General features: G+C 40.6%; 2 protein-coding genes across 5 annotated transcripts; both read right to left on the reverse strand.

The window, feature by feature from the left end:
• Positions 1 to 907: 907 nt before the first annotated feature.
• lrrc29 (leucine rich repeat containing 29) lies at positions 908 to 11,206 on the reverse strand. The gene is made up of 8 exons (XM_046848744.1): positions 10,912 to 11,206; positions 10,572 to 10,673; positions 9,327 to 9,641; positions 8,570 to 9,241; positions 4,535 to 4,747; positions 2,743 to 2,958; positions 2,421 to 2,638; positions 908 to 1,159 (listed from the first exon to the last, which is right to left on the reverse strand). The coding sequence occupies exons 1-8, from the start codon at positions 10,936 to 10,938 to the stop codon at positions 991 to 993; spliced, it is 1,932 nt and encodes a 643-aa protein (XP_046704700.1). The 5' UTR covers positions 10,939 to 11,206; the 3' UTR covers positions 908 to 990.
• Positions 11,207 to 13,919: 2,713 nt separating this feature from the next.
• LOC124386530 (cyclic nucleotide-gated cation channel beta-1-like) lies at positions 13,920 to 27,438 on the reverse strand. Of its 4 annotated transcripts, none has more exons than XM_046850432.1 (19): positions 27,066 to 27,438; positions 26,754 to 26,919; positions 25,331 to 25,357; positions 24,763 to 24,861; positions 23,333 to 23,484; positions 22,533 to 22,724; positions 22,195 to 22,403; positions 22,012 to 22,062; positions 21,824 to 21,910; positions 21,572 to 21,636; positions 21,222 to 21,344; positions 19,667 to 19,808; positions 18,399 to 18,558; positions 18,218 to 18,315; positions 17,273 to 17,356; positions 16,738 to 16,856; positions 16,512 to 16,658; positions 16,205 to 16,403; positions 13,920 to 16,116 (listed from the first exon to the last, which is right to left on the reverse strand). In XM_046850432.1, the coding sequence occupies exons 1-19, from the start codon at positions 27,304 to 27,306 to the stop codon at positions 15,907 to 15,909; spliced, it is 2,571 nt and encodes an 856-aa protein (XP_046706388.1). In that variant the 5' UTR covers positions 27,307 to 27,438; the 3' UTR covers positions 13,920 to 15,906. The 4 variants fall into 4 exon arrangements, with proteins under 4 accessions (XP_046706388.1, XP_046706387.1, XP_046706389.1 ...); XM_046850431.1 differs by having other exon boundaries at positions 25,331 to 25,363; XM_046850433.1 differs by lacking the exon at positions 25,331 to 25,357.
• Between the last annotated feature and the right edge of the window lie 509 nt (positions 27,439 to 27,947).

Below are 27,947 nucleotides of genomic sequence, written 5' to 3' on the forward strand. Positions count from 1 at the left end.
ACCTTAAATTTAAAATAACCGTTATTTTATCCTTAAAATGGTAAATATTCTCAGTTTAAACGTGATTTATTGTGACTAGTATATGGATTTATGAGATTTGCAAATCGTTACATTCTGTTTTTATTTACATTTTGCAAATCATCTCGACTTTATTAAAATGTACCATTTCTGAAACAAGAAATCAAACGGTGGCCTACGACTTTTAAATATTATATATATATATATATATATATATATATATATATATATATATATATATATATATATATACACATACATACATTATCCTCGCCACCAAATCCATTATTTGAGACGATTGTCAACACTCCCTCTACACGTCTACAATGACGAATGAACACACTCATTAACTGGTCAAATACGTTCATACGCCATTTTTGGAATGATTTCGGAAAAGGCACTAGGGTTTTATTATACTGTTTTAAACGCATGAACAAATTACAAGCGGCATAATGACACTTTATATCTCTCAAACTGAATTCTATTCAGTCCCATGCATTACATTTGCGACGTAACGACTGTGCGTACGTACGTTTTTTTTTTTTTTAGCATGAACGCTGACTCGTAATGCAGATAGCTAAGAAGTGTCATGTGTTTTGTACTAAATAAATAATATTTAAATAATCGTGTGTATAATTGCATGTAATGCTCATAAATCTTCTGTACATTATTCACCTTCACCCCTGTACATATGGACCCCATACCCTTATTCATCACATTGCTATTTATTTATTGTAAATAAATTGCAAACTGCATTTCATTGGCTCTGTACATTTACCTTTTACAATAACAAAGTTGAATCTAATCTAATCTAATTTACTTTATTACAGCTATAGAAGAACTTTTGCCCAAAGCCCTGATGTTGGTTTTAACTGAGTATCAGAAGCGATTCATCTTCAAGGAACAGCTTTAATGATTGTTGCTCCACTTTTTCGCTCATCAGCTCCATCCGAACAGTTAAAAACGGTTTAATCATAGCGTGAGGTTTGCGTCAGCTCCGCCCACAAAGCGATACTGCACGTTTTCCAGAAAGGGCAGGTGTGATTGGAGGAAGTCCACCTGAGATACTGTAATGTCTTTGCAACTGGAGATGTCCAGCGTCTTCAGTCGTGTACAGTGCTGGACGATGAGGCTCAGGGACCTGGTAGAGGATGTGAAGGAGAAAAAATTAATACAAACACAAAGTTACACAACAATGTGTATGTGTGTGTGTGTGTGTGTGTGTGTACACTAAGGAGAATAAAGCCATTTGAAGTGTGCTGTTCAAGAAAATTCCCTCAGTAAGAAACCTACGATGATCTCAAATGTTGAGCTAATTTAGGAGTTGCTCAGTAGTTCCTGGTTCCACAACGTTAACTGACCGTATAAGACTGTAGAAAGGATGTTACTCATAATCACACACTCCAGTGCTCATGTTAGTTCTCACTCTCCAGTGTTCTGTATTGTTTTGAGATTTATATTCACACTCTTGATGTCACCCAAATTAGGATTGTTTTGTGTCTGGTTCCTCTCCAGGTTTCTTCTTCATAACATCTAAGGGAGTTTTTTCTTGCCACAGTCACCCCAGGCTTCATCATCAGGAATAAACACACATCATATATAACTGAAAATCTTACCATCACTATTCTCTCTCTCTCTCTCTCTCTCTCTCTCTCTCTCTCTCTCTCTCTCTCTCTTTCTCTCTCTCTCTCTCTCTCTCTCTCTCTCACATTCTCTCTCTCTCTCTCTCTCTGTTTGACTTATCTCTTTATCTTTGTATCTGGCTTTGTTTCTTCTCCTCTCTGTCCCCTATCTATCCATATCTAGCTCTCCTTCTGTTTCTCTCTCTCTCTCTCTCTCTCTCTCTCCCGATTGATCGATCTGTCACCATCTCGACATCTTTGTCTCTCTCACTGTCTATCTCTTTATTTCCTCCCATCTCTGTCTGTTTTCCCATCCTCCATTTCTCCTCTATCTCTCTGTTTGTCTCTCTCCATTTGTCTCTTTACCTCTCTGCTTCTCTCTCTCTCTCTCTCTCTCTCTCTCTCTCTCTCTCTCTCTCTCTCTCTCTCTCTCTCTCTCTCTCTCTCTCTCTCTCTCTCTCTCTAAATAGTTAAGCCAAAAAAAAAAACAGCCTGAAAAGTTACAGCTTCATCGCCAAAGCCATCTGAAATCATCTTCCGTAAACGTCTAATAAACTTCTCTTTACAGAAGCCTTCACACAGTCACGTTTATTAACACGTAATTCAGGACGTTTTCCAGCCTCGATGAGAAAAGACAACGTATTAAAAATAAAGTGATTCTAAAGAGAAAAATAGGAAAAATATAAACCTTTGCACAACAGTTGCACAAGTATTGCACCTTATAAAATGCTCAGTTCATGGAAGTGTGATGTGCCGTGATGTAGGACGGCGCCAACTCACGTGTCCGTGATGCCGTCGCAGTGCGCCAGCCGCAGGTGCTGCAGCCTGGGCAGGTGAGGCAGGGCACGAGCCAGACCCTCGTCTGTGATCCGGGAACAGCCGCTCAGTGCCAGGCTGCTCAGGCAGCGGCAGTGAAGAGCCACGGATGCCACAGCGTCGTCACTGATCTCCGGGAGCATGGCGAGGGAGAGGCGCTGAAGCACTGGGAAATGCAGCACCTGCAAGAACATGGATCAGGTTGAGAAAAGGAGATGAACCATAGTGAACATAGTGTTCATACACCATCAGCTCTTTATGGAGAACTGACTTTACTGACACACACTTGCGTTATGCTGACGTCTGACAGGTTGGAACAGCCGGACAGGTTGAGCTCCTCTAGACCCTTAATCGCCCGCAGCGAGGTTCCTTCCTGCTCTCTGAAGGTGCGCAGGTCCGCGTCAGTCACCAGACGTGGCTTTTCTTCAAACGCCATTTTAGGGGGTTGAAAGAAGCCGATGTTCCCGAAAGTCCGGGTAAAGCTCGGCCCGTTCTCCTCATCCTGCAGGGACAAGAGTAACAGTTGAGTTCTTTATGTATTGTAGAGATTGAAGCAGACTGAAGGGGACAGTTTGAAAGGGTGTCAGCGATTGTTAGGAACCGGTTTGAGCTCGTTTTGGACCCCAGACGGTGTTGAAAGGCCCTTACACCAGAGATCATCGAGGCTGAACATCGAGCTGCCATCATGAGGAGCCCTCACCGCTTTGTTCCACAACACGAATCATCTCAGTGTCGAGCCGTTTCTTCAAAATGACGCACTCGTGTTGTGAGAGACTCGATCATGACGTTCTAACTGGTAATGACACCCAGTTTAAACATTTTCTGTACAATTTAAGGAATATATTCATGTCACATGTGCATTATTTCACAGTGAACTTTTTTCTTCACATATCCCAGCAATGTTTAGAGCACAGGTTTAGCCATGATACGGCCTTCCTGGAGCACTGAGGGGTTTTTGTACACACGATTTAAAGACACTTGTCCCATTAAGACACGGTTGTTGAAGGTTGGACTGGAAGAACTCAAGTGTCCTCCACAGAGCCCTGACCTCCTCAACCCCAATGAACACCTCAGATTTGTACCTCCTCCAACATCTGATCTGTCTGACACTCTTGTATTAGAATGATCCCTAATCCCCGCAGCCACACCACAAAATCTGGTAAAAACCACCACAAGATTGAAGCTCATTATTGAAGGGTAAAGGAGGAATTAATCTGGATTGAGATGTCCAACATATACATATGGGTGTGATGATCAGGTGTATGGAACAGATACGATTCTCACAGCTTCTTCCCTGAAATCTGATGTTAGATGATACATGGTAAAAGCAATTTCTGGATGCTCTAAAGAAATTTCGAATGCTTTCATGTAATTGATTAAGTACTGAGTGTCTGCTGTTTCCTTCATCGTAGTTATCGAAATATATTAAACTGGTTCTAACCTGAAAATCTCACCATTTTACATCATTGAACGCAAAATGATTAAACGTTAAAATCTGTTTAAATTTCTATTACACATTTTTTTCATGAATTGAATTGTGCAGATGAATCTTGAATGTCGCTGATGAAAGCGAGTGAACGGCATCAGATCAACCAATGATCAACTAGTTCTCTAAAACAGGTCAAAGGTGAATCTTGTGAACCTTCGACTGGCGAGGGACGGCGCCAATTTATGAAAATGGACGAACAACCAGGAAACAAACTGAGATGTTTATTGACACAAATACTTACTTTCGAGAGATGAACGAAAGACTTTGAGAAAAGTGGAGGCTTTTGCAAGAAATCCAATGTATTGTGCTGTTTGTACAAATTGTTTCGAAAAATGCACTTGCTGCTCTGTGAATATTAAGGATGATTCCAGAAAATGCTGCAAAGCGACCAGGAAAAACTATCATTTAAAATATAAATAAGTAATAGCATTTTTTTAGAATATTATAATTACCCAAAAATAAGGGACATCATAATATAAAATTATAACCAAAGATTGTATTGTCTGGTATATGGTATATGTGAGAATCACATCACTGTGTGTGATATATTCAGTTTTTCTGCCTTTTCAGTATTTCCCAGGTTTTTTACCTTATCCTTGCTGGGATCTTTTCCATCTTCCGGTTCCGTCATCCCGAGCAGCCCCCAGTCTGTAATGAGCTTACACGAGCCGAGACGCAGCACCCGCAGCCCGGCCAGGTAGTAGGAGATGGCGTGGACGCTGGAGTCTGTGAGGACATCGCAGGAGGTCAGATCCAGCTCCTTCAGACTGGACGTTAAGAGCCGAGCGAGCGAGTGAACGTCCTGGAGCAAAAAACAAACATAATCCATTAAAAAAAAAAAATACTGCCAGAACTGCTGGAAAATATGGGAAAGATGAGCTCGAAATGTAGACCAAGATGGTGACAAGTGAGAAATTGTGCATCTTTTTGGTTTGTATTTAAGAAAAGAAGGTGATCCTGATAAAAAGGTAGGTGCAGGATGATGCCAGCTGGATTTTGAATGATCTAGCTAAAAACCTGTGGGGTGAACTGACGCCTTCGACAAATCTTCTTCTTCTTCTTTCGGCTGCTCCCATTAGGGGTCGCCACAGCGGATCATCCGTCTCCATACCACCCTGTCCTCTACATCTGCCTCTTTACACCAACTACCTGCATGTCTTCCTCACCACATCCATGAACCTCCTTCTTGGCCTTCCTCTTTTCCTCCTACCTGGTGGCTCCATCCTCAGCATTCTTCTACCAATATAATTCATGTCCCTCCTCTGCACATGTCCAAACCATCTCAATCTCGCCTCCCTCACCTTGTCACCAAAACATCCTACATGCGCTGTCCCTCTAATAAACTCATTTCTAATCTTATCCATCCTCGCCACTCCCAACGAAAACCTCAACATCTTCAGCTCTGCTACCTCCAGCTCCACCTCCTGTCTTTTACTCAATGCCACTGTCTCTAAACCATACAACATCGCAGGTCTCACCACAGTCCTATAAACCTTCCCTTTCAATTTTGCAGATACCCTACTATCACAAATCACTCCTGTCACTCTTCTCCACCCACTCCACCCTGCCTGCACTCTTTTCTTCACTTCTCTAACACACTCTCCATTACTTTGCACTGTTGACCCCAGGTACCTGAATTCCTCCACCTTCTGAAGCTCTTCTCCTGCAACCGCACCACTCCACTGCCCTCCCTCTCATTCACACACATGTATTCTGTCTTACTCCTACTGAGTTTCATTCCCCTTCTCTCCAGCGCATATCTCCACCTCTCCAGGCTCTTCTCAACCTGCTCCCTACTCTCACAACAAATCACAATATCATCCGCAAACATCATAGTCAACCTGTCCATCACCACTGCAAACAGGAAAGGGCTCAGGGCCGATCCTTGATGCAGTCCAACCTTCACTCTAAACCAGTCTGTCGTACCTACTGCACACTTCACTGCCGTCACACTGTCCTCATACATGTCCTGCACCACCCTCACATACTTCTCTGACACACCTGACTTCCTCATACAATACCACAACTCCTCTCTTGGCACCCTGTCGTCGCCTTCTCTAAATCCACAAATACACAATGCAATTCCTTCTGTCCTTCTCTATACTTCTCCATCAACATTCTCAAAGCAAATAAGGCATCTGTGGTGCTCTTCCTCGGCATGAAACCATACTGTTGCTCACAGATGGTCACCTCTTCTCTCAGCCTGGCTTCCACTACTCTTTCCCATAACTTCATGGTGTGACTGATCAACTTAATACCCCTGTAGTTACTGCAGGTCTGCACATCTCCTTTATGCTTAAAGATCGGTACCAGCACACTTCTTCTCCATTCCTCAGGCATCTTCTCACCTTCCAAAATCCTGTTAAACAATCTGGTCAAAAACTCCACTGCCATCTCTCCTAAACATCTCCACGCTTCTACCGGTATGTCATCTGGTCCAACCGACTTTCCACTCTTCATCCTCTTAATCGCTGCTCTCACTTCCTCCTTACTAATCCTATCTACATCCTGCTTCACCAACTCCACATCATCCAACCTTCTCTCTCTCTGATTTTCCTCATTCATCAGCTGCTCAAAATACTCCCTCCACCTTCTCAACACACTCTCCTCACTAGTCAACACATTTCCTCTCCATCCTTTACTGCTCTAACTTGCAGTACATCCTTTCCAGCTCGGTCCCTCTGCCTGGCCAATCGGTACAAATCCTTTTCTCCTTCCTTAGTGTCCAACCTCTCATACAGCTCCTCATATGCCTTTTCCTTGGCTTTCGCCACATCCTCTTAACCTGCTGCCGCATCTCCTTGTACTCCTGCCTACTTTTCTCATCACTCTGTCTATCCCACTTCTGTTTTGCCAACCTCTTTCTCCTTATGCTCTCCTGCACTTCCTCATTCCACCACCACGTCTCCTTGTCTTCCTTTCTATTTCCAGATGTCACACCAAGTACTTTTCTAGCTGCCTCCCTCATCACTCCTGCAGTAGTTGCCCAATCATCCAACACCTCCTTAACACCACTGAGCCTCTCTGACCTCTTCCCTGAACCTCACACTACACTCTTCCTCCTTCAGTTTCCACCATCTTATTCTTCTTTCAGTCCTCACTCTCCTCCTCTTCTTCGCCTCCAAAACCATCCTACAGACCACCATCCTATGCTGTCTAGCTACACTGTCCCCTGCCAACACCTTACAGTCTCAATCTCCTTCAGGTTGCATCTCCTGCATAGCACATAGTCCACCTGTGTGCACCTTCCTCCACTCTTATCGTCACCCTATGATCCTCCTTCTTCTTAAAATAAGTGTTCACCACTGCCATTTCCATCCTTTTAGCAAAATCTACCACCATCTGCCCTTCCACATTCCTCTCCTTAAAACCATACCTACCCATCACCTCCTCATCACCTCTGTTCCCTTCACCTACATGCCCATTAAAGTCCGCCCCAATCACCAACCGTTCTTTCCTAGGTACACCATCTACCACTTCATCTAATTCACTCCAGAATCTTTCCTTCTCCTCCATCTCACAGCCAACTTGTGGAGCATAGGCACTGATGACATTTATCATCATCCCTTCAACTTCCACCTTCACGATCATCACCCTATCAGAAACTCTCTTCACCTCCACTACACTCTTACTGTACTCTTCCTTCAGAATCACCCCTACACCATTTCTCTTTCCATCCACACCATGATAAAACAGTTTAAATCCACCTCCAATGTTCCTGGCCTTACTCCCTTTCCACTTGGTCTCCTGAACACACAGCATATCTACCTTTCTCCTCTCCATCATATCAGCTACTTCTCTCCCTTTACCCATCATAGTACCAACATTTAAAGTACCAACCCTAACCTCCACTCTCCTACACTGCTCCTTTCCCTGCCGTCTCTGTAGGCGTCTTCCTCCTCTCCTTCTCCTCCTTGACCAACAGTAGCCCAATTTCCACCGGTACCCTGTCGGCTAACGATACCTGTGGCGGTCGTTGTTAACCCAGGCCTCGACCGATCCGGTATGAAATTCTCATTTGTGATCCGCATATTTGATTTGGCACAAACCTAACGCAACCCTCCCCATTTACCCGGGCTTGGGACCGGCACTAAGAATGCACTGGCTTGTGCCTCCCTAATGGCTGGGTTGACGCCTTCGACAAATACGCATACAATATAAAGATCCATTAGGGTCTGAGCAACTCAAGAACTTTGAGGATGGATTTGAAATGTAATTAATACCCACAGTCTACTAAAACAGCTCAGGACTGCAGGTTGTATTGAAGCACCTTCACTTCACTTCAAGTCAAAATAATCTACCTTTGTTAAAAAAATGCTAAATATATATAATTTATGCATACACTATATATAATTTATGCATACACATGACATTATGACGTTATAACATTATGAGAGGTGAAGTGAAGAACACTGATGATCTCTTCATCATGGAACCTGTTAGTGGGTGGATTTATTTATTAGGCAGCAGGTGAACATTTTGTCCTCAAAGTTGATGTTAGAAGGTTAGGTTAAAAGTTAGGTAGCCCTAGTGTTCCAAAATATTCCTCAAGAGATGACACTGTTCCAATCCAGGTGGCTCGGATATCGGAGACAACGAATAAAATTGTGGCCTCGTTCCTCACCTGGATGTAGGTGCAGCTCTTTAGGCTGAGTTTCTCCAGCTGAGCTCTGGGCTGAGCAGATGACAGGCCTTTCACCAGCTCCTCTCCGCTCACGTTAACACATTCAGACAGGTCCAGCGAGCTCAGACTGGGCAGCGCTGTTAAATCCGCCATCCCTTTTTCTGTCACCCTCCAGTTCCGGGACAGGGAGAGACTCTGGAGATGCTTGAGCTCGGCAACAACCGCTATTGTGCTGCGGCTCGTCAGTTCTGTGCAGCCGCTTAAGTCCAGCTTGCGGAGGCCTCTCTGGTGCCTGCAGAGCTGCTCGATGGAGTAATCTCTGAGCTTCTTACAACCGGACAGGTTCAGCTCGTCCAGGTGGAGACCGGGAACGAGAGCCAGCGAGCGCAAAGACTCGGGGGTAATGGAGGTGCGGCTGAGGTCCAGACTACACAGCGTGGAGCTCTGATCCTGAAGGAGCCGGAGCAGGTTCCTCAGAGAAAGCATGGCTGAAGAACCCGGGCCCACAGCGCACCCTAGGTACGGGTCAAACTCGAAAGCGATGTGACATCCAGCCAGAGCCAGACGCCGGAGTCTCAGAGTGCAGCCTGTTAGACGATTAAAGCTGAGGTCTGAGAGGTAGCGCAGGTCAGACAGGTTCAGTTCCTCCAGGTTCTTCATCGCCTTACGAACCTACAGATATAAACACGCTACAATCTCACAATATTCCCATAATGAATAAATAAATCATAGGTTAATCAAGTCCTCACAGTCTAACCTGCTGGCGATGTTCCTCCCGGCTCAGGAACACTCCGGACATGAAGAGACTGTCGAGACCCTCGAGGTCGAGCTTACGCAGAGCGGTCAGGCTCGGCAGGAGCTTCAGGAGAGACGATTCCATCATACTGCTCCGGGGCAGCATCAGCCCCTCTAGCTCAGCCCCGAGGTGAACTCTGACCTCCTCCAGCACTTGGCGTGAGACACTGGAATCATCCACATGGCTGATGATCAGACTGCATCGAGGCCGGCAAGCAAGGCCGCGGATAAACCCTAACGAAGACGTGCAAGCTGGGAACCTGAAGATGAGGTTTTTCTGAAAAAGCGAAAATATATTTGGTGAAAAATGGGGAAGACTGGAATGTCTAAATCCAAAATCCAAAATGGATTTGTCCCATGTATGTACCTGCCATTTGGGAAAACTTTTACTGTAAAGTCACTACATTTTGTGAAATCAGTCGTTCCTTTTTATTTACGAGGATAAAAACGTAACTGGTGAAACACGCAGCAATCGACCAATAAGGGGTGAGCGCACGCTCTGTTTTACACTCGTTCTGATTGGCGCTTCGTGTATCTACTGATCACCAACATACAGTTCAGCATCAGTTCAACATCAACAGTTCAACATTTCTTTTCTTCTTTCGTTATGCATTTTATGTATTATATTTGTTTTTGGACTCTTTATTGTTTAGGTGGAAGCTAAAATAAGCCCTTTTGGGTTTTCTGCCTCTGTGCAGCATATGGATTGTACTTCTTTGGTCTTGTTTTTTTAAATTGTATACATTTTATTCTTTTGCAAAATAAATAAATACATAAATAAACACAATTTTAAGAGGAATAAATGATGGAAGGAACTTCAGACTCGAACTCGGCCATAGTAGATAAAAAGAAGGTTTTGTGCTCATGATCATTGTAATAGAAATCAATCAGTGTTTGAGTCATTAATATCATTCTATTAATAGATCAGTGAGTCACATTCGAGTCTTTTCACATCAACTGAGTCGAGTTGATTTGAGTTTGAGTGATTTAAGTACATTTGAAGGCAAATATTTTTGTATTCGAATGAAAGTTTAAAGGGACACTTTTAGATACAGGTCTGATTTCTTTCACTTATTAAATATGACAATAAAATTAAATCTAAAATCATATGACGATGACAAATATTTTTATCAGGTTCCCCTAGGTTTTTTTATCCATCCGTCAGGTTCCCAGGATCAACAGAAATCATTTTAATCCAGTGAAGAACCTGAAACTGATGATCTCGGCTCGCTTCGTTCCAGCTTCTGCACACCAGCGAGGCTTCTTTTCGGTCTGATGGATGAAGAAAGGTCAGGATGTGACAAATGACCTGGAACAGAGGGTAACAAATCGACACGATTGCAGTATTGTCTCATATCACAGGAGCGAAAGATTGTGCACCCCCCACCATGCTCTTAGGACAGATGTTGGAATTCCATTAGTCAGTTGTACTGCTGCAGAACAGGTACTGGGGTGTGTGTGTGTGGGTGTGTGTGTGTGTGTGTGTGTGTGTGTGTTAAGAACTACTTACAGCTGCTTTAATCCTGTTACCATCATGTTCGACTCACCTCGTGTGGCAAAGCTGGAGTCTCCATCCCTGCGTCCTTCTGATTCACACCATGGGACAGATGATGATGATGATGATGGTGGTGATGATGTTGATGTCAAATCAAACAGACCAAAAGTCCATATCATTTATATTCCTATGATATTGATATCCAAATCCAACACTATAATCAAACCATCCCTCTGTCTGTTCCACATTTCAGTGAATCCAGCAGGTGCACATGAGCACAACCAGTCAATAACAATAACACGGTGAAGAGGTACGCATTAGAATGACACCCCGGCTGATCACGTGACACCTTATCACGTGGGCAGACCCGGAAGTGTTGCTGCCTAACCGAGTCATGTGTCCTGCCCGCTGTTGTTTTTGTTGTTCTCATTTTCCTCCACCAGATGGCGTGAATTTCAACTCTTAACTTTTGGATTTTAAAAAAAGTAGATCAAATCTTATAAATATTACAAATAATCAGCTGTGCATTTCAAAACAAGTCCTTCAGTGGTGTCCTGCCTGAATCCACCTCTTAATACCATCATTAGGGGGCCACGTCTGTAGAACAGAGCGCTGCATCACAGACGAAATCTCATACAGTGAGAATGAACATCATCACTGAAGCGAGAAACCCAATGAACACAATTCAGCACGTCTCCTTTCACTGTAGCCGCAGCTTATCTATCTATCTATCTATCTATCTATCTATCTATCTATCTATCTATCTATCTATCTATCTATCTATCTATCGAGTTTGCTACAGATGCGGTTTACGAGGTCTGAGTGCGTTCTCTGAACCATCCAATCAAAGTATGTGAAAATGCAGACGTGATTGGATGCCTGCTAGAGGGCCTCAGTGGGTCCAGCTCGCAATCTGATTATAGATAAGTGCATCTGTCAAATGCTGTAAATGAAAATGTAAGTAAAGATCACTGAGGTTGATGATAGAAGAATAAGTTTCCTCCTCTCAAGGTTTCATCCTCATGTACTCTCAGAAAGTTCTTTTTGCCATGATGCTTTTGGCTTGCTAATTAGGAATTTAAATCAAACATCCAGATTTTCATCATTTGTAGCCTACCCCAGATCTGGGTCTTGCATCAATCCTGTGTCGGACCTCTGCAGGCAGCTTCTTTCACCTCATGGCTTGGTTTTTGCTCTGTCAGCTGTGAGGCTTTCTATAGAGTCCACCTCCACGATTCACTATTTTGAAGGTCATTGACCCCGGCTGGTTGTTTCTTTGTTTTGTTGTATATAGTTTTTTTTCCATACTACTGTAAATTTGTATTATACACTACACAGGAAAGCGAAAAAGAAAAACTAAAACTGGGTCTCTGTTATGTCCTATTTTTCAAGATCCATCACAAAAACACCATATGTTACTTCCCTTCCTTAGAATTAAAAGGGAACGTAACAGCCATGAAGAACGGCTGAAAATCCCCAAATACAGATGTGCAAAAGTTGTTGCGTCAAACCCAAGAAGACTCGAGGCTGCAGTTGCTGCCAAAGGTCCTTCAACTAAGTGCTGAATAAAGAGTCTGAACACGTACATGTGGTATTCCAGGTTTTTTAATCAATAAAAAAAATCAACAGACATTTCTAGAATTCTAGTACATTCGTAGAACTTCTAGTTTTCACTCGGTCATTATGGGGAACTGAGTGTTGAATTGGAACGATTGTAGTATCAAGCTGCAACATAACAACATTGAAAACAGTGAAGGGGTCTGAATATTTTCTGAATGCACTGAAACAGTATCTCACAAAAGAAAGTACACCCCTCACATTTCAGTAAACCTTATTAGTATATCTATTAAAGGGACAATACTATAGACATAAAACTGAGATATATTTTACAGTAGTCAATATGCAGCTTGTTATTTGTCAAAATAACTGGCAACCAAAGTGAGTACACTCTCAGTGAACATGTCAAAACTGTGTCCAAAGTGTGAATATTTAGTGTGAGCACCATCATTATCCAGCACTGCTTTAATCCTCCTGGGTATGGAGCATCACAGAGCTGCTGGATGTTAGACACATAGCGCTTCTCCATCTTACGCTTGAAGAGCCCCACAGGTGCTCAATAGGGTTCAGGTCTGGAGACACACTTGGACACTTCATTACCTTCACATTCAGCTTCCTCAGCAATGCAGTTGACATCGTGACGATGTGTTTGTGGTTGTTATCATGTTGATAAACTGTCGTTCGGCCCAGTTTCTAAAGGAAAGGCATCATGTTCTGCTTCAGAACGTCACAGAACATGTTGGAATCCATGTTTTTCTCAATGACCCGCAGCTTCCCAGTACCAGCAGCACTCATGCAGCCCCAGACCATGATGTTACCACCACCAGGCTTGACTGCAGGCAAGACACCATTTTTTTGATCCCACACCAGGATGTTGCCACACATGCTGGACACCATATAGTGTTTTAACCATGAAGGAATCATCAAATCGTCAGGAAAAAAGACTCATTTAATTTCTATAGTATTGTTCCTTTATTCCTTTATTGTTCCTTTATTAGATAGATATGTACATTGTTGGACAAATGCCATATAGTCCACTGTATTTACTATTCAAAAGTAAGACATAAACTTGCAAAATATAAAAAAAAGAAATTCTACAAATATTTCCATAAAGGACAAAAAAAATAATAATTATCACCTCACAAATATCCAGACATAATTAAATATATGTATGTCATTATTATGGAATAATTACAAGCAGGGTTAAAAATGACTAAAAATATTTACTTGTCTAAAAAATATTCTAAGAAAACAAAATGGAAACATTTACACACACCTGCAAAAGAGATATCTTTATTTCTAATCTCTTGAATAATATTTAAGATTATTACATATATTACAAATATAAGCTTTTAACTATTTTCTGATATATTTCACCTCTTAAAATTATATATAATATATTTCACCTTTTGAAAATGTAAATATTAATATCATTTTACAATATGGCCATTTCTAAAAAAAAACTAAACAAAAAAAACAAATAATCTAAAAAAAAAATGATATTATTAAAAATATAAAAATATTATTAAAATGTGCCTATATTCAAAAGATCATTTGATAATATAAAATTCATTCATTCATTATAAATAATATAATAATTTAACAAAAAAAACCCAAGTTTGACCTTCTCGCATGCAAACAAAATGAAACACCTGAGTAAATAAATTTCATTAGAAAATGCACCAAAATGTATTCCAATGTCGCTATGAAACTGAAGGCAATAGTTTGGAAAATTTCCTTAGAAAGTAATTTCCACCATCAGATCCTTCTTATAAAAAACCCTTCCAAATATCTAAAATCTGTCAAACGAATGCATCGGTGACTCCCAGCCCTTTTTTCCCTCAACATCTGGATGTTATAAAGAAGAAAACTCTGCTCGAGGTTCACACCTCACTTAGTGTTCAGCGTTCCTCTTCAATGAGCTAATTGGACGTGAAAACGTTTTCCAAGTGCACTCTGCATCAGGCCTTTGTCCAGCTATGGACGATCATCAGGAAAAAAGTCTTATAAATAAATATTAGCCAGTATACTACTAACCAGGCATGTGGAAACTTCAGTGTAGTAAATGGATGATTATATAAGAAGGTAAATAAGTGAGCACACTAAAAAGCATTGTGCTGCATCACACTATCATGAAAACACAAAGTTGTAAATGTAACTCCAACACAAATGATAGTAAAAGCAATTGGCAATAAGCGTGACAGTGATTGGGGCCGGGCATTTTACAGAGTTTAAACCTAAAGTCTGGACTATACAAATGAATAAATATAGCAAATTAGATTAAAATGGAATGATGTACTAACAGCATGAACTTCTTCAGCAGTTTGAGATACAGGAGCTCGTCTGTTGGATCGGACCACACGGACCAGCCTTCGCTCCTCACGTGCATTAATGAGACTCGTCCAGTTCAACACTGTTCCTTCCTTGGAGCACTTTTGATAGATTCTGACCACTGCAGACCAGGAACAGCCGACAAGAGCTGCAGTTTTGGAGACACTATGACCCAGACGTCTAGACTTCAAAATTTGTCAAACTCGCTCGAATCCTCAAACATCAACTTTGAGGACAAAATGTTCATATATATATAGTTATAGATATAGTATATATTAGGCTTTTTGCCTAATATAAATATCCCACGTGTGTGTGTGTGTGTGTGTGTGTGTGTGTGTGTGTGTGTGTGTGTGTGTGTTTGTGTCTCCCTTAAAAATTACCTGTCACAGAAATTTGAAAGTATTACAGATATAAAGCAGCAGCATCCTGTGGAACAACTGCACCACACAAAAAATATATACAAATGCAACAAATATAACTTTGACAGGAGGAAATGACAGGATTAGATACTAATATATTAATATACTGGATATCAAGACTGACTGGGGACTTCCTGTGTGTATTTTGTGCGCGCACACACACACACACACACACACACACACACACACACACACACACACACACACACCCCTTTGGACCCATTCTACCTCAGATCTTTACACACACACTTTACACACACACCAGGGACATTCATGATTTATGTATTTAGTTTTCTTTATGTCCTTAGTTAATATCATGGGCTACTTGGAGGAGTCACAGGGTAAGAATTTCAGTGGATGGTGTAACCGTTTCTTGTACATGTGACAAACATCTCTAGAATCGCTGCTACTATTGATTACTTTTTGTCCTATTTAGTTGCTAAAATGCACAAACTGCTGAAGGTGCACTTCTCCGTATATACATAAAAAAACACACACAAAAAGTATATATGTTTTGGGATTTACGTGGCAGAAAATTCCGAAATAGGAATAAAACCAGTCCAGTTCATTGGTATTTCGAGCCCTTTCTTAGAACAAATCAATCCAGATCTTATTCATACTTCAAATCTGAGACCTGAATAAGTAAAATTTTAATCCATCCAGAAAGAAAAATGAAGATAAAAAATGACCCATTTGGCCCTCCATAGCCTTGTTACCTCATCACCTGATACACTTCCCGATTACTCGGCCGTCCTGTCCTTCCCCACTATCGTCCTCTCGTTTCCTGTTGGTCCCTCCTGCACAGAGCATGTCTCATCTTCAAGGCCGGAGGGGCTGATGGGAAGTCCTTGTATAACGCTGTCTGAGATCTGAGACAGAATGTCAGCTTCTTGCTCCGAGTGCTGCCTCTCCATCGGGGAGCCTGGTAGCACTGAGGAACACACGGATGGCTGGACAGGAGAAAGAAGACAGAAGTAATGTATGTAATAATGTGAGCACAAGGTTTGGGTTTTAATGGGAAAAGGGCTGTGTGTATACCTGCAATGAAACACAGGACTTGTTATTCTTTTTTCCCTTCATCTTAGCCAGTGTGCCTCGCAGGCCTGATTTCTCTTTCTCAGTCATTTCCAGTGCTGCTTTTAACAGTTTAGGGGTTTCCTTCCGCTTAGGGATCACCTGCACTGGCTCCTTCTCCTCCTCTTTCTTCTTCTCCGGATTTTTATCCGCCAGCATCTTCCTTCACAAGCCACAGAAACCATGACATCAGCACCAGGATCGCCATTCAAACAACACAATGCTCAAGTTTAACTACTATTAGAAGTAGCTTTGTTACATTGCGTCTCACTTTGCTTTCCTGCGTAGCAGTTTCTGGGACTCGGGGTAATGCACAAGGATTTCGTTGAGGCCCTTCTTGTCCAAGATGAAGAGATTAGCAAAACCGTGTGATATGACGTTGGCGGTTCGCCGGTTTCCTCCTCCCACCGCTAACAAGCTTCAAGAAAGAAAAAAAACGCAGGTCAGCTTCAAATTGGACAAATATGGTTGAAAGACCACCCGATAACGGTTTGTACCTGATTTCGCCAAACACAGATCCCGCTTTCAGAGTCACGAATATTGTTTTGCCATCTGGACCGCCGACTACCTGAACCGCTCCTGACTTTATGATGTACATCTCTCTGCCTACTTCATCCTGCATCAGGACAATAAAAAAGTGTAATAAGTACAACGACTGGCAACGTCACCTGTTTTTAAAGGTATCACTGGATTAATTATTATCAGATCCTGGGATGCCAGGTGTTGTTAAGCTTTTCCTTGTGTAATAAAATTCACAACACACACACACACACACACACACACACTTACAGCCCTTATTCAGTGATCTCATTTATACAGCTGAGCATTTGAGGGTTAAGGGCCTTGCTCAAGGGCCCAGCAATGGCAGTAGATCATGTCCATCAATTGTAGTCTATTTATGTACATTCAATTCTCCTTTCTGAAATTCCACTTTCTCTACCGAACACAGGTGAATTATTAAAACAGCTGTAGTATATGATCAGAGATGTATTCAAGCAAATCTCTCTCAATTAAACAGCAAGCACATTGCACCTTTTTGCATACGTAGTCTCCGGGAAGATACACAACTGATCTGAGTCTTTTCAGCATGTCGTAAATCATCTGCCTGTCACAGCCCTGTCATGAACACAAGACCAAGACGATCACATTTCAGGACACACAATATACATGCATGAGAAGAGCACGATATACACTACTGTTAAAAATATATATGAAATAAATGCAGTTTGTTATTTTAAAGCCCAAAACAGACATTGTTTCCCTTCCTAAAGCTATATATATATATATACACTATATGGACAATATATGGACAAAAGTTAGTGGACACCTGACTATAAGATCGGTATGTGCTTCTTTTTGAACATCACATTCCACATTTAGTCCACATTCACTCTTATAATAAGCTCCACTCTTCTTGGAAGATGTTCTACAAGATTATGTGGAAATTTGTGCTCATTCCTCCACAAGGGTGTCAGTAAAGTCAGGTAGTGATGTAGGTGAGAAGTTGAGGAGGTCTGGGGTGCAGTCTGTGTTTACATCAATCCCAAAGGTGTTCAGTTGGGTTGAAGTTCTATAGCAGAAGAACTTCACTCCAGATCTTCATGAAGCTTGCTTTCAGGTATTGTTATGCTGGAACAGGTTTGGGTCTTGTATTTGAAAAGAAGGGAAAAGACGTCCTGAACAATTGTGTGCCTCCAAGTTTTTGGTAACAGGTTTGGGGGAGAATCACATATGAATGGAAAATAAATCAAGGTGTCCCAATATTTTTGTCCATAAAAAGTACTGTGTACTTTGTGTTGGTCAAGTTTTAAGAGTGGAACCAATTTTTTTGTCAGAGAAAAGAACCTTAAATGTAAAAACAAGGCAGATCTAAAAGAAATTATGAGCAATACAAGTCTAAAAATTATTCCAACTATGAAAAACTATGTGCATCAAATACATCAAATGTGGATTATATAAAAAAAAACTGGTTCATACCTCAAACAGAGGCACTTTACTAACAATTGAGTAATTCACATCAACTGCTATATCAAGCCTCATCTTGTCTGGCAACTGCATAAGCAACTCATCTTCATCTAGAAACACAGTAATAGAAAGGTTACGGTATGGGCCATTCATTTTTTCATGAAATACAACATGCACAAACATGCGATCTTACCCAGCATGCCCTGAGACTGCCATGTGTAGTTGTACCAGGTCTTTACCCGGTTCTGCACGTCTTTAGGGATGCGATTAGAACCCATGTACTTCACAGTGTTGTCCATACACGAGCGGTATTGAGTCTGATCAGCTGTTGCAGCGCCCACTACATCTCGCATCTAATGCAGCAAAAAAGCAATCCGTTTTATTAAACTGATATACAACCTCAATTCCAACAAAGTTGGAACACTGTGTTAAATGTTATTAAAAACAAAATGCAATGATTTGCAAATCTCATAAACCCATATTTTATTCACAACAGAAAATAGAATACATATCAAATGTTGAAACTGAGGAAAAGTAGCATTTTAATTAAAAAAATTAAGTAATTTTTAATTTGATGGCTACAACACGTCTCAGAAAAGTAGGGACTGGGAAACAAAAGTCTTGAAAAAGTAAGTGTTATTAAAATGAAACATTTGGAGAAACAATTTGCAACTAATGAGGTAAATTGACAGCAGGTCAGTAAAATGACTGGTTATAAATAGTGTATCTTAGAATGGCAAAGTCGCTCAGAAGTAAAGATGGGCGGAGCTTCACCAATCTGTGATAAACTGTCTTTAAATTGTGGAACAATTCCAGATTAATGTTCCTCAACATTAAATTGCTGAACAGTTCTCAGTATCTCATTATTTACAGTAAACAATATCATAAAAGGTTTCAAAGAATCTGGAGAAATCTCTGTGCACAGGGGACAAGAGCGAAAATCAGTTGATGGCCGTGATCTTGGGGCCCTCACTGCATTTAAAACAGTCATGATTCTGTAAAGGAAATCACTGCATGGGCTTATTAACACCTCCAGAAATCATTGTCTGTAAACACAGTGTGTCACATCATCCACAAATGCAGGTTAAATCTCTATCATGCAAAGAAGAAGGCATGCGTGAGCATGGTCCAGAAACGCGCCATACTCTCCGGGCCAAAGCTCATTTTTAATGTAGTGAGACAAAAAAATTAATGAGACAGATATAGACATACATTCCTCCTTCTTTTACTCCTTTTTTAAAAACATCTTCATTAATTACCAAAACAGTTTGTATTATTCTTACATTATTTTTTCAAAATATGAATCGATTTTGTGAAGTTCATGTGACCTAGCTTTTACTGTGAAAACAATAGTTAAACAATAATATATATATATATATATATATATATATATATATATATATATATATATATATATATATATATATCATATAAAATGAATTTATTCTTCAACCTCTGTACCTGTCCAATCATGATGGAGAAGGCGAATACACCGATAAAGTAGTTGATGAGCTGAAAAATATACTCTTCGAGTGCGGTTGGTTCTGGCAATCCACCGATAGTGATTAGAGTCTTCACAGCAAAGTAGAAACACCGGATGTATCTGTGAAAATAAAATAAACATTTTGAACATCCCAATCCACACTTAGTCCAAATTTGCTTTTATATAATTCTCCACTCTTCTGGGATAAAACGATGAAGATTTCCACCTCACTTATTGTTTGTTTATTTATAGATCATATTCATAGTTCGGCCACTTTATTAGGTACACCTGTCCAACTGCTCGTTAACGCAAATTTCTAATCAGCCAATCACATGGCAGCAACTCAATGCATTTAGGCATGTAGGCATGGTCAAGACGATCTGCTGCAGTTTAAACCGAGCGTCAGAATGGGGAAGAAAGGTGATTTAAGTGACTTTGAACGTGGCATTGTTGTTGGTGCCAGACGGGCTGGTCTGAGTATTTCAGAAACTGCTGATGGTCTGAAAAAGAGAAAATATCCAGTGAGCAGCAGTTCTGTGGGCGCTAATGCCTTGTTGATGCCAGAGGTCAGAGGAGAATGGCCAGACTGGTTCGAGCTGATAGAAAGGCACCAGTAACTCAAATAACCACTCATTACAACCGAGGTATGCAGAAGAGCATCTCTGAAAGCACAACACGTCGAACCTTAAGGCGGATGGGCTACAGCAGCAGAAGACCACACCGGGTGCCACTCCTGACAGCTAAGAACAGGAAACTGAGGCTACAATTCACACAGGCTCACCAAAATTGGACAATTGAAGATTGGTAAAACGTTGCCTGGTCTGATGAGTCTCGATTTCTGCTGCGACATTCGGATGGAAGGGTCAGAATTTGGCGTCAACAACATGAAAGCATGGATCCATCCTGCCTTGTATCAACGGTTTAGGCTGGTGGTGGTGTAATGGTGTGAGGGATATATTCTTGGCACACTTTGGGCCGATTAGTACCAATTGAGCATCGTGTCAACGCCACAGCCTACCTGAATATTGTTGCTGAACATGTACATCCCTTTATGACCACAGTGTACCCATCTTTCAGCAGGACAACGCGCCATGTCATAAAGCGTGAATCATCTCAGACTGGTTTCTTGAACATTACTGTATTGTTCACTGTATTCAAATGGCCTCCACAGTCACCAGATCTCAATCCAATAGAGCACCTTTGGAATGTGGAGGAACGGGAGATTCGCATCATGGATGTGCAGCCGACAAATCTGCAGCAACTGCGTGATGCTATCATGTCAATATGGACCAAAATCTCTGAGGAATGTTTCCAGTACCTTGTTGAATTTATTCCACGAAAGATTAATGCAGTTCTGAAGGCAAAAGGGGGTCCAACCCGGTACTAGTAAGGTGTACCTAATAAAGTGGCTGGTGAGTGTATATATATATATTACAGGCAATCTGAACAAAAACGTAATATTATTTATTAGTAATTTAAAAATTTTTGCTGAATGAAACAATAAAAGAATAATAATTGATAAACTCCACGTACGCATTGCCCTCTCCATTGTACACCCAGGGCGTAGCCCCAAGGCCTCGTAAGGTCGACATCCAGTAATAAAGGCAGGCGTTAACATGCAGGGAGTAAAGCAGGTAGCTGGTGGTGCGAATGACTCTGAGAACAGAATAAAGAAGAAAAGCATTGCAGCAGTTGTTGAATTCTTGATTCTGATTGGTCAGAAGTGTTTATTATTATTATTATTATATTATATTATATATTATTATTTATTGTTTCCGTCATCAAACTATTTATCTTCAGATTGGATGCATGGTGCTTTTAATTGGATTTCTAAAACAGAATGCCCCTCAGTTTGTGATTCCTAAAAATATGTTTATGCTCACCTGTAGACATAGGCTTTGGTCAAAATGGCCTCCAGACGTGTGTTGAACTCAAAGAAAGACAAGATCTGAAGCACAAAAAGAGACACAGGAGTCTTGTTCACTGGGGTATTCAAAGTAGTGTCAAACTGATTATTGTTGAAAATTTACTTCATACTAACAATACTCGCTAAGCCTGAAATCATGTTTAAACATTTACAGTATTTGGCATTAATAGCCTTGCTTTGTGTGGACAGTGTGATGTTTGAGGCTTACCTTCAGTATCCGTGGGCAGCGAAGAAGAGGTTTGACCCCATCTAGAAGATAGAAGAGCTCCAGTGGAAGAAGACTGATCACGTCCAGCTAAAAAAGAAACACATAAAATGCAAAAGCCAATGGACATCGTCGATAACATCACAGAGCAGAATAACGGATGTTGACTGCTGAGGAAGTTTTTCGCTGACCTTAAATCTCAGATCTTTCATATAATTGGCTCTCATTTCCTTCTTGTCACTCTGAAATCGAAAAAAAACAAACAATGCAGTTAGTGTCATTTTCAACCTCCAATTCAAATAAGTCCAACTGGAGACACTGTGCTTTGGGCAGAATCGAGTGCTCTAGCTGGTTAAATAAGTGATCTCTCGTACGATAATATCGCCTCCGCAGATGAACTGCAGGCGCGGTTGGAAGAGCAGGATGTCCAGAATGTAGATGGCATCGCACAGGTAGTCGGCGATCAGCCATAGGTAAAGGGATCCTTTAACGTCGTAAAGAAAAGCCCATCGCACCGGGATCATCCACACGTTCCAGTTCCAGGCCAAAGTGACAAAAAAGAGCCACAGGACGTATCCAAGGTCTGTACACACACACACACACACACACACACACACACACACACACACACACACACACACACACAAAGATTGGACTTCTCTTCATTTTGTGGAACCACTAGTCAAGAGTGAAAGATGAGACAGGGACCCACTGGTGAACGGGTCGATGCTGGCTGGGAAACGGTATTGAATCACACGCCCGATCCTGGACTGAGGCTTCACCTTGAAGCACAGCAGTTTGGTATACACTTCCTGTTCAACTTCTTCTTTAGGAGGGGCAGATGGACTTTCCTCAGCAGGCTCCGGTTCCTTCATAGGCTCAGGAGGAGGAGGAGCTCCAGGAGCTATTATGGGCAAAAATACTGAACATTATGAACCTTAATTACTTTTTATGTCAATAATTGTAGCAAACTTCTATAATTAGATTTATAATATTTCTAATTATATTTAAATTTATAATATAAATTAATCGTTATAATTGATCCTCCAACATGTCTCCATGTCTGTGCCTCAGCTCCTCCTCAATCTGGGAGAAAGTCTGGAGCAAAGTCATAAATCTGCGTATTTAATAATATTGTATTAACTAGGATTTCACCTGGTAATAGGTAGTAATGTGACTAACTAGTATATTAGGAATTTGGTATGATTTGTCTCCCACCATCAGAGTGAGGATTGGTGGAAGTATCAGTGTAAAATCCCAGTGAAACGTAGCTATGTGTTCTGACCAGACCATCACGTCAGAAAATGTACTATATAGTTCCAAATGGAGAATCTAGGAGCCTTGAAACCAGTGTGGAATGTTAGTGGTCAGTGCCTTTGTGCTAATTTTGCCATGCTCAGTTGGCAACCATAAAGGAGACTTGAGAATGGCTAACATCACTCCATGACCTATGGAGTATGGCTGCTTATTCTCCTTGTGTTTGTAGTAAGGTTGGAGTAGGGTTAAGCTCACTGGCAGGTGTGTCCTCATCCAAGTCATCAGGATCAATCAGTTTCTCCTTGGCACGTTCCGTCCTTTCTTTGAACAGTTTGACCAGCTCTTGCAGACGCTCGTTCACCATGGTACTGGCCTGGCTGGCTGCTGACGTAGGACGCTCCTTCAGGCTGGAAATGTCACACTTACAGCTAAGCAAAGAACACACTGAAGCCTACTGGAATATCATTATTATTCATAAATTCACATATTTATTTTTAAACGTTCACTGGAAGTTTTAATTATTAGAGTGAGTTCCAAGTAAAACAGTTGAGGAAAAGTAAATGCAAATTCTTGATAAATAACTGAATTTTTCCATTATCCAACCATTTCTGTCACCACCAAGTTCCTTATTTATTCATCAATCCATCCATTTTGTATTGACAGTCTACTATATATAAGGGTTTTTGCTGTTCTTCTATGCATAAGGAATGAATGAATGAATGAATGAATGAATGAATCAGTCAATCAATCAATCAATCAATCAATCAATCGTGTATCTATCTTTCTATGAAGTTTACCTCAGTCATTAGTTTACACAATTTTTAAAGTAACAACTGAAAATGTATCTCTTCATCCAAACACCCAACCACCATACGTCCATCCATCCATCCATCTATCCATCCATCCATCCATCCATCTATCTTGCATGCACACACCCATCTAACCATCCATCTATCCATCCATCCATCCATCCATCCATCCATCCATCCATTCATCCATCCATTTAACATGCACACACCCATTTAACCATCCATCTATCCAACCACCCACCCACCCACCATCCATCCATCCATCCATCCATCCATCCATCCATCCCTCCATCCATCCATCCATCCATCAATTCATTCATTCATCCATCCATCCCTCCATCTATCTATCCATAAAAAATGCACACACCCATCCATTCATCCATCCATCCATTCATCAAACCATTAATCCATTAATTATACATTAATTGTAACATTAATTATCAATGTAGTTTTTTTTTTTTTATCATAAAAGGTTCCACTTAGGAAGTTGACCAGTCCAATAAACACATGACGAGTGTTTGAATGTAAGTATTGATTAAAGAGAAATTCTTGAGCAATCACTAAACTCTGAATACCCAACCATCAGTTCATGCACTAATTCCTTTATTTATCCATCCAGGCATCTATTTGATCTCTTTTTTTTTTTTTCACATTTTTTAACTAAACTCTACATTAAGAAAACTGAGAAGTTTTTTAGCGGCTTTTCTGTAACACTTTCATGATAACACCACACAGTTTTTCCAGACATTCTTCTGAGATGATCAACCATGCCTCTGGCTTGAAGCCATTTATACATGATTTTCTTAGAGCTTTGAGGTGTTTTATAGACACATATTTAAATGTCTGGTGCTCGCTGGTTGAATTATTTCTGCTTACACGTCATCGCCACTCGTGATGCTGCTTTGACTCGGCCAGGCTCTGAATGCCGTCTCCAGCTCGTCGTCTTCATCATCTCCTGAAGAATACAGCTTCTTTCTGTCTCAAAAAACGTAGAAACAGTTGTTAAAATTTTTTTTACAAGTGTTTTATTTATCTTATATAACAGTAATTTGCTCACGCTACCACAATTTTTATTTTATTCAAGAACATTGATTTTTTTTTTTTTTTTAGCAATTTCTAGTTACATTTGATGTTGAGGAACACCCACAAATTGAGTTAATATAAATATATCTCTTGCCATTTCGCTCCTTGTTTAAGAAAAAATCTTTTATTTGAATAATTCTGGCTAAATTATGTGTCGCGATACTTATTCAATCCCTATGAACAAGACATTTCTATAGAAACGAAAACATATAACAACGAGTGCTTAATATATAAAGAACAGATGTAGAAGTGAAATGAGCGTGGATAAAAAAACGCTGGTCACACATAAGACACATTTATGGCTTTATGAGTTCGGGACGATGGGATGAAGCCAGACAATAAATCATATTAAATTTCTTACATTTTCGTCCAAATAGTCTGTGGCTTTCTGTCCCTTGCACCAGCATAGTTTCCATGACAGGTATATGTGTGTGTGTGTGTGTGTGTGTGTGTGTGTGTGTGTGTGTGTGTGTGTGTGTGAGAGAGAGAGAATGGGAGAAAGTATGCAGAAGCAAGAAAACCCAGACAAAATAAAAACATATAATTAGACATAATAATTAGGGGAAAAAAGGTCATAGCACAAGTATCATTACTTAGCATGAGCTAAACACGAGCTAAAAACGTCCACAACGCAAGCTAGCTAGAAAACCTGAGCTAACCTGACAGAATTTTTGAGTCAATTCTATCTCATAAAAACATTTTAATAATCTCAAACACTAATTTCGGACAATAATCTAACAAGCGCTGTAGTCTGAAAGTATTGTTTTTAGGTTTTACATATTTATTGCTAATAGTAGCCAGATGGCTAACATCGCTCACTCATTTACAAATCCTTTTTGAAACGTTTTAGATTTTTAGGTTCAAAATTGTTCCAAATCAAATGTATTTTTTAAATGAATGTATTATTTATTATATTAAAATATTCCTATTCTTACTAACGCTAGTTGGAAGGCTAACACAAATTAACCTGAGAAAGCTTTTCCTGAAAAACGTTTCTAAATGCAGTAGAACATTTTCATACACTTTTCCAGATGTGTCGATTTTACATGAAGAATTTATATGTCATAAGATATATGTAATATAAAGGAGAAATAAATATGAATATAAAATATATGCCTTTAATTATTCAAGGAATACATTCATAATCTGTCATAGTCTGTCATAGTCTTGCTCATTTGCTCATTTGAGGTTTTCTCAGAATGTTTTTATGGCTAATTATATAAACCAAAAGATTTGGCATAAACTATTCTCTGAAAATCTTTCTGAATATTTCTACACTTGCTGGAAAAAATGCTTTAGTGTACATTAGCAGCAAGTAACCAGCAACATTAGATTAGATTAGATTAGATTAGAACATTAGACGATTAGACATTAGATTCATAGGTTCATAATTTTTTATGGCAAAATATTTGAGCTAATGTATATAAACAAATTTTGTATATATTTTCAAATTTTCATACTAACGCTAGTTAGATGGCTAACAAAACGCAACCTAAAAGAAAGTTTCTGAAAAACCATTTTCATGCACGTTGCTGATGAAAGTGTCCAGATGTGTTTAAATTTAAAACATTAATACCGATTACTACTGACAAAAATGGTCTTATAGTCCATTTCACATGTAAAAGCAATATATTTCATAGGATATATAAAATATATAAGAATAAGAATGTCTATTGTTGAAATTCTTTAAAGATTTTAAGTATTGCTATGTAGCTTGCATACAAATATTTTACAAATATATTACACACTTTTTACTAACTAGATGAATAACTGAAGGTCTGAACCTGGTTCGGGTTGATTTGGATGGCCCAGGCACAGTGAGGGTTTTGAGGTTTGGGTCTTGGGGGGTGATGATCTGGGGCATGTGGTGGGAAGTTTTCCCGTGCTGCTCACTGTCTGAGTCCATGTCTTCTACATTTACAGCGGGGTGAATGCTCAGTCTGGAGCTAGCTGCAAAAGGAACAGCAGAACACATCAATACACAATATAAAACCTTTAAAGTACTCTGAACTAAAAAATATTTATATACATAGTGTATAGCTAGAGCTCCCTCACTTCACATAAAAATTTCACCAAAAGAGTCACAAACGTTTCACCTGAAGGTCTAGTGGATTTGAGTTCATCCTCGGCATTAAAGGTAGGGTTGAAGAGGCCCGAGAGCTGACGTGATGGACTGATAGGGGGAAGACGGGGATAAACGGGCACATTGGGCAAATCCAGAACGGAGCCGGGTGATGAAGGGGATGGGGTACGGGAGACATGGAGAGGGGACTGGCGGACCAGGTGGCCCAGCTCCAGGTCCCGACTCTCCAGCTGTTGCTGAGGTTTAGACATCATTTTGAGGTCTGATGCTGATCAGACGATTCTGAACAGCGACGTAACACTGCCGAGAAACCCTGGACAAGTGCTGAGGTAGATTGGATAGATGATGTGGAATGTTGGAAAAGTGCTGAGGGAGGTTGGAGAAGTGTTGTGAAAAAGAATGTATCGGAAGTCCTTGGGGAAACCTCCAGGAAAATCGTTCGTAGAAACTGGGAAGTTTCTGAGGGAAAGAAGGAAAGTTCTGAGGAAGCTTGGGTACACGCTGGGAAATCTGCTGAGTGATTCGTTGAGGTAGTTGGTTGAGTCTAGTTAGTAATAAGGGAATCTGCTGGATGATCTGGGATAGTCGAGAGGGGAGTTTAGGTATAGGGGGCACTTGGGGCAGGGTGATATTGTTCTCTTTTAGCAGATGATTGAAACAGTTGAGGCACACTGGAACGCAGGGAACTCGCATGAGGAAGGCCATCAGTGCATCACATCTGAAGGGACCTGAAAGCAGAATGGTGCAGTCAGTAACTGCATTAGAATATAGTCATTAATTCATTTGGCAAGCAGGGTGTGTGTGAACTCAAACCCAGGACTACATCAATGGATGGGATACCAGTCTCTTGCACGGCTCCAGAAACATTTACACACGGCCTTTCATTTTGAATGAT

This window comes from Silurus meridionalis, chromosome 5, assembly GCF_014805685.1.
Source record: "Silurus meridionalis isolate SWU-2019-XX chromosome 5, ASM1480568v1, whole genome shotgun sequence".
In the NCBI taxonomy this organism is placed as follows: domain Eukaryota; kingdom Metazoa; phylum Chordata; class Actinopteri; order Siluriformes; family Siluridae; genus Silurus; species Silurus meridionalis.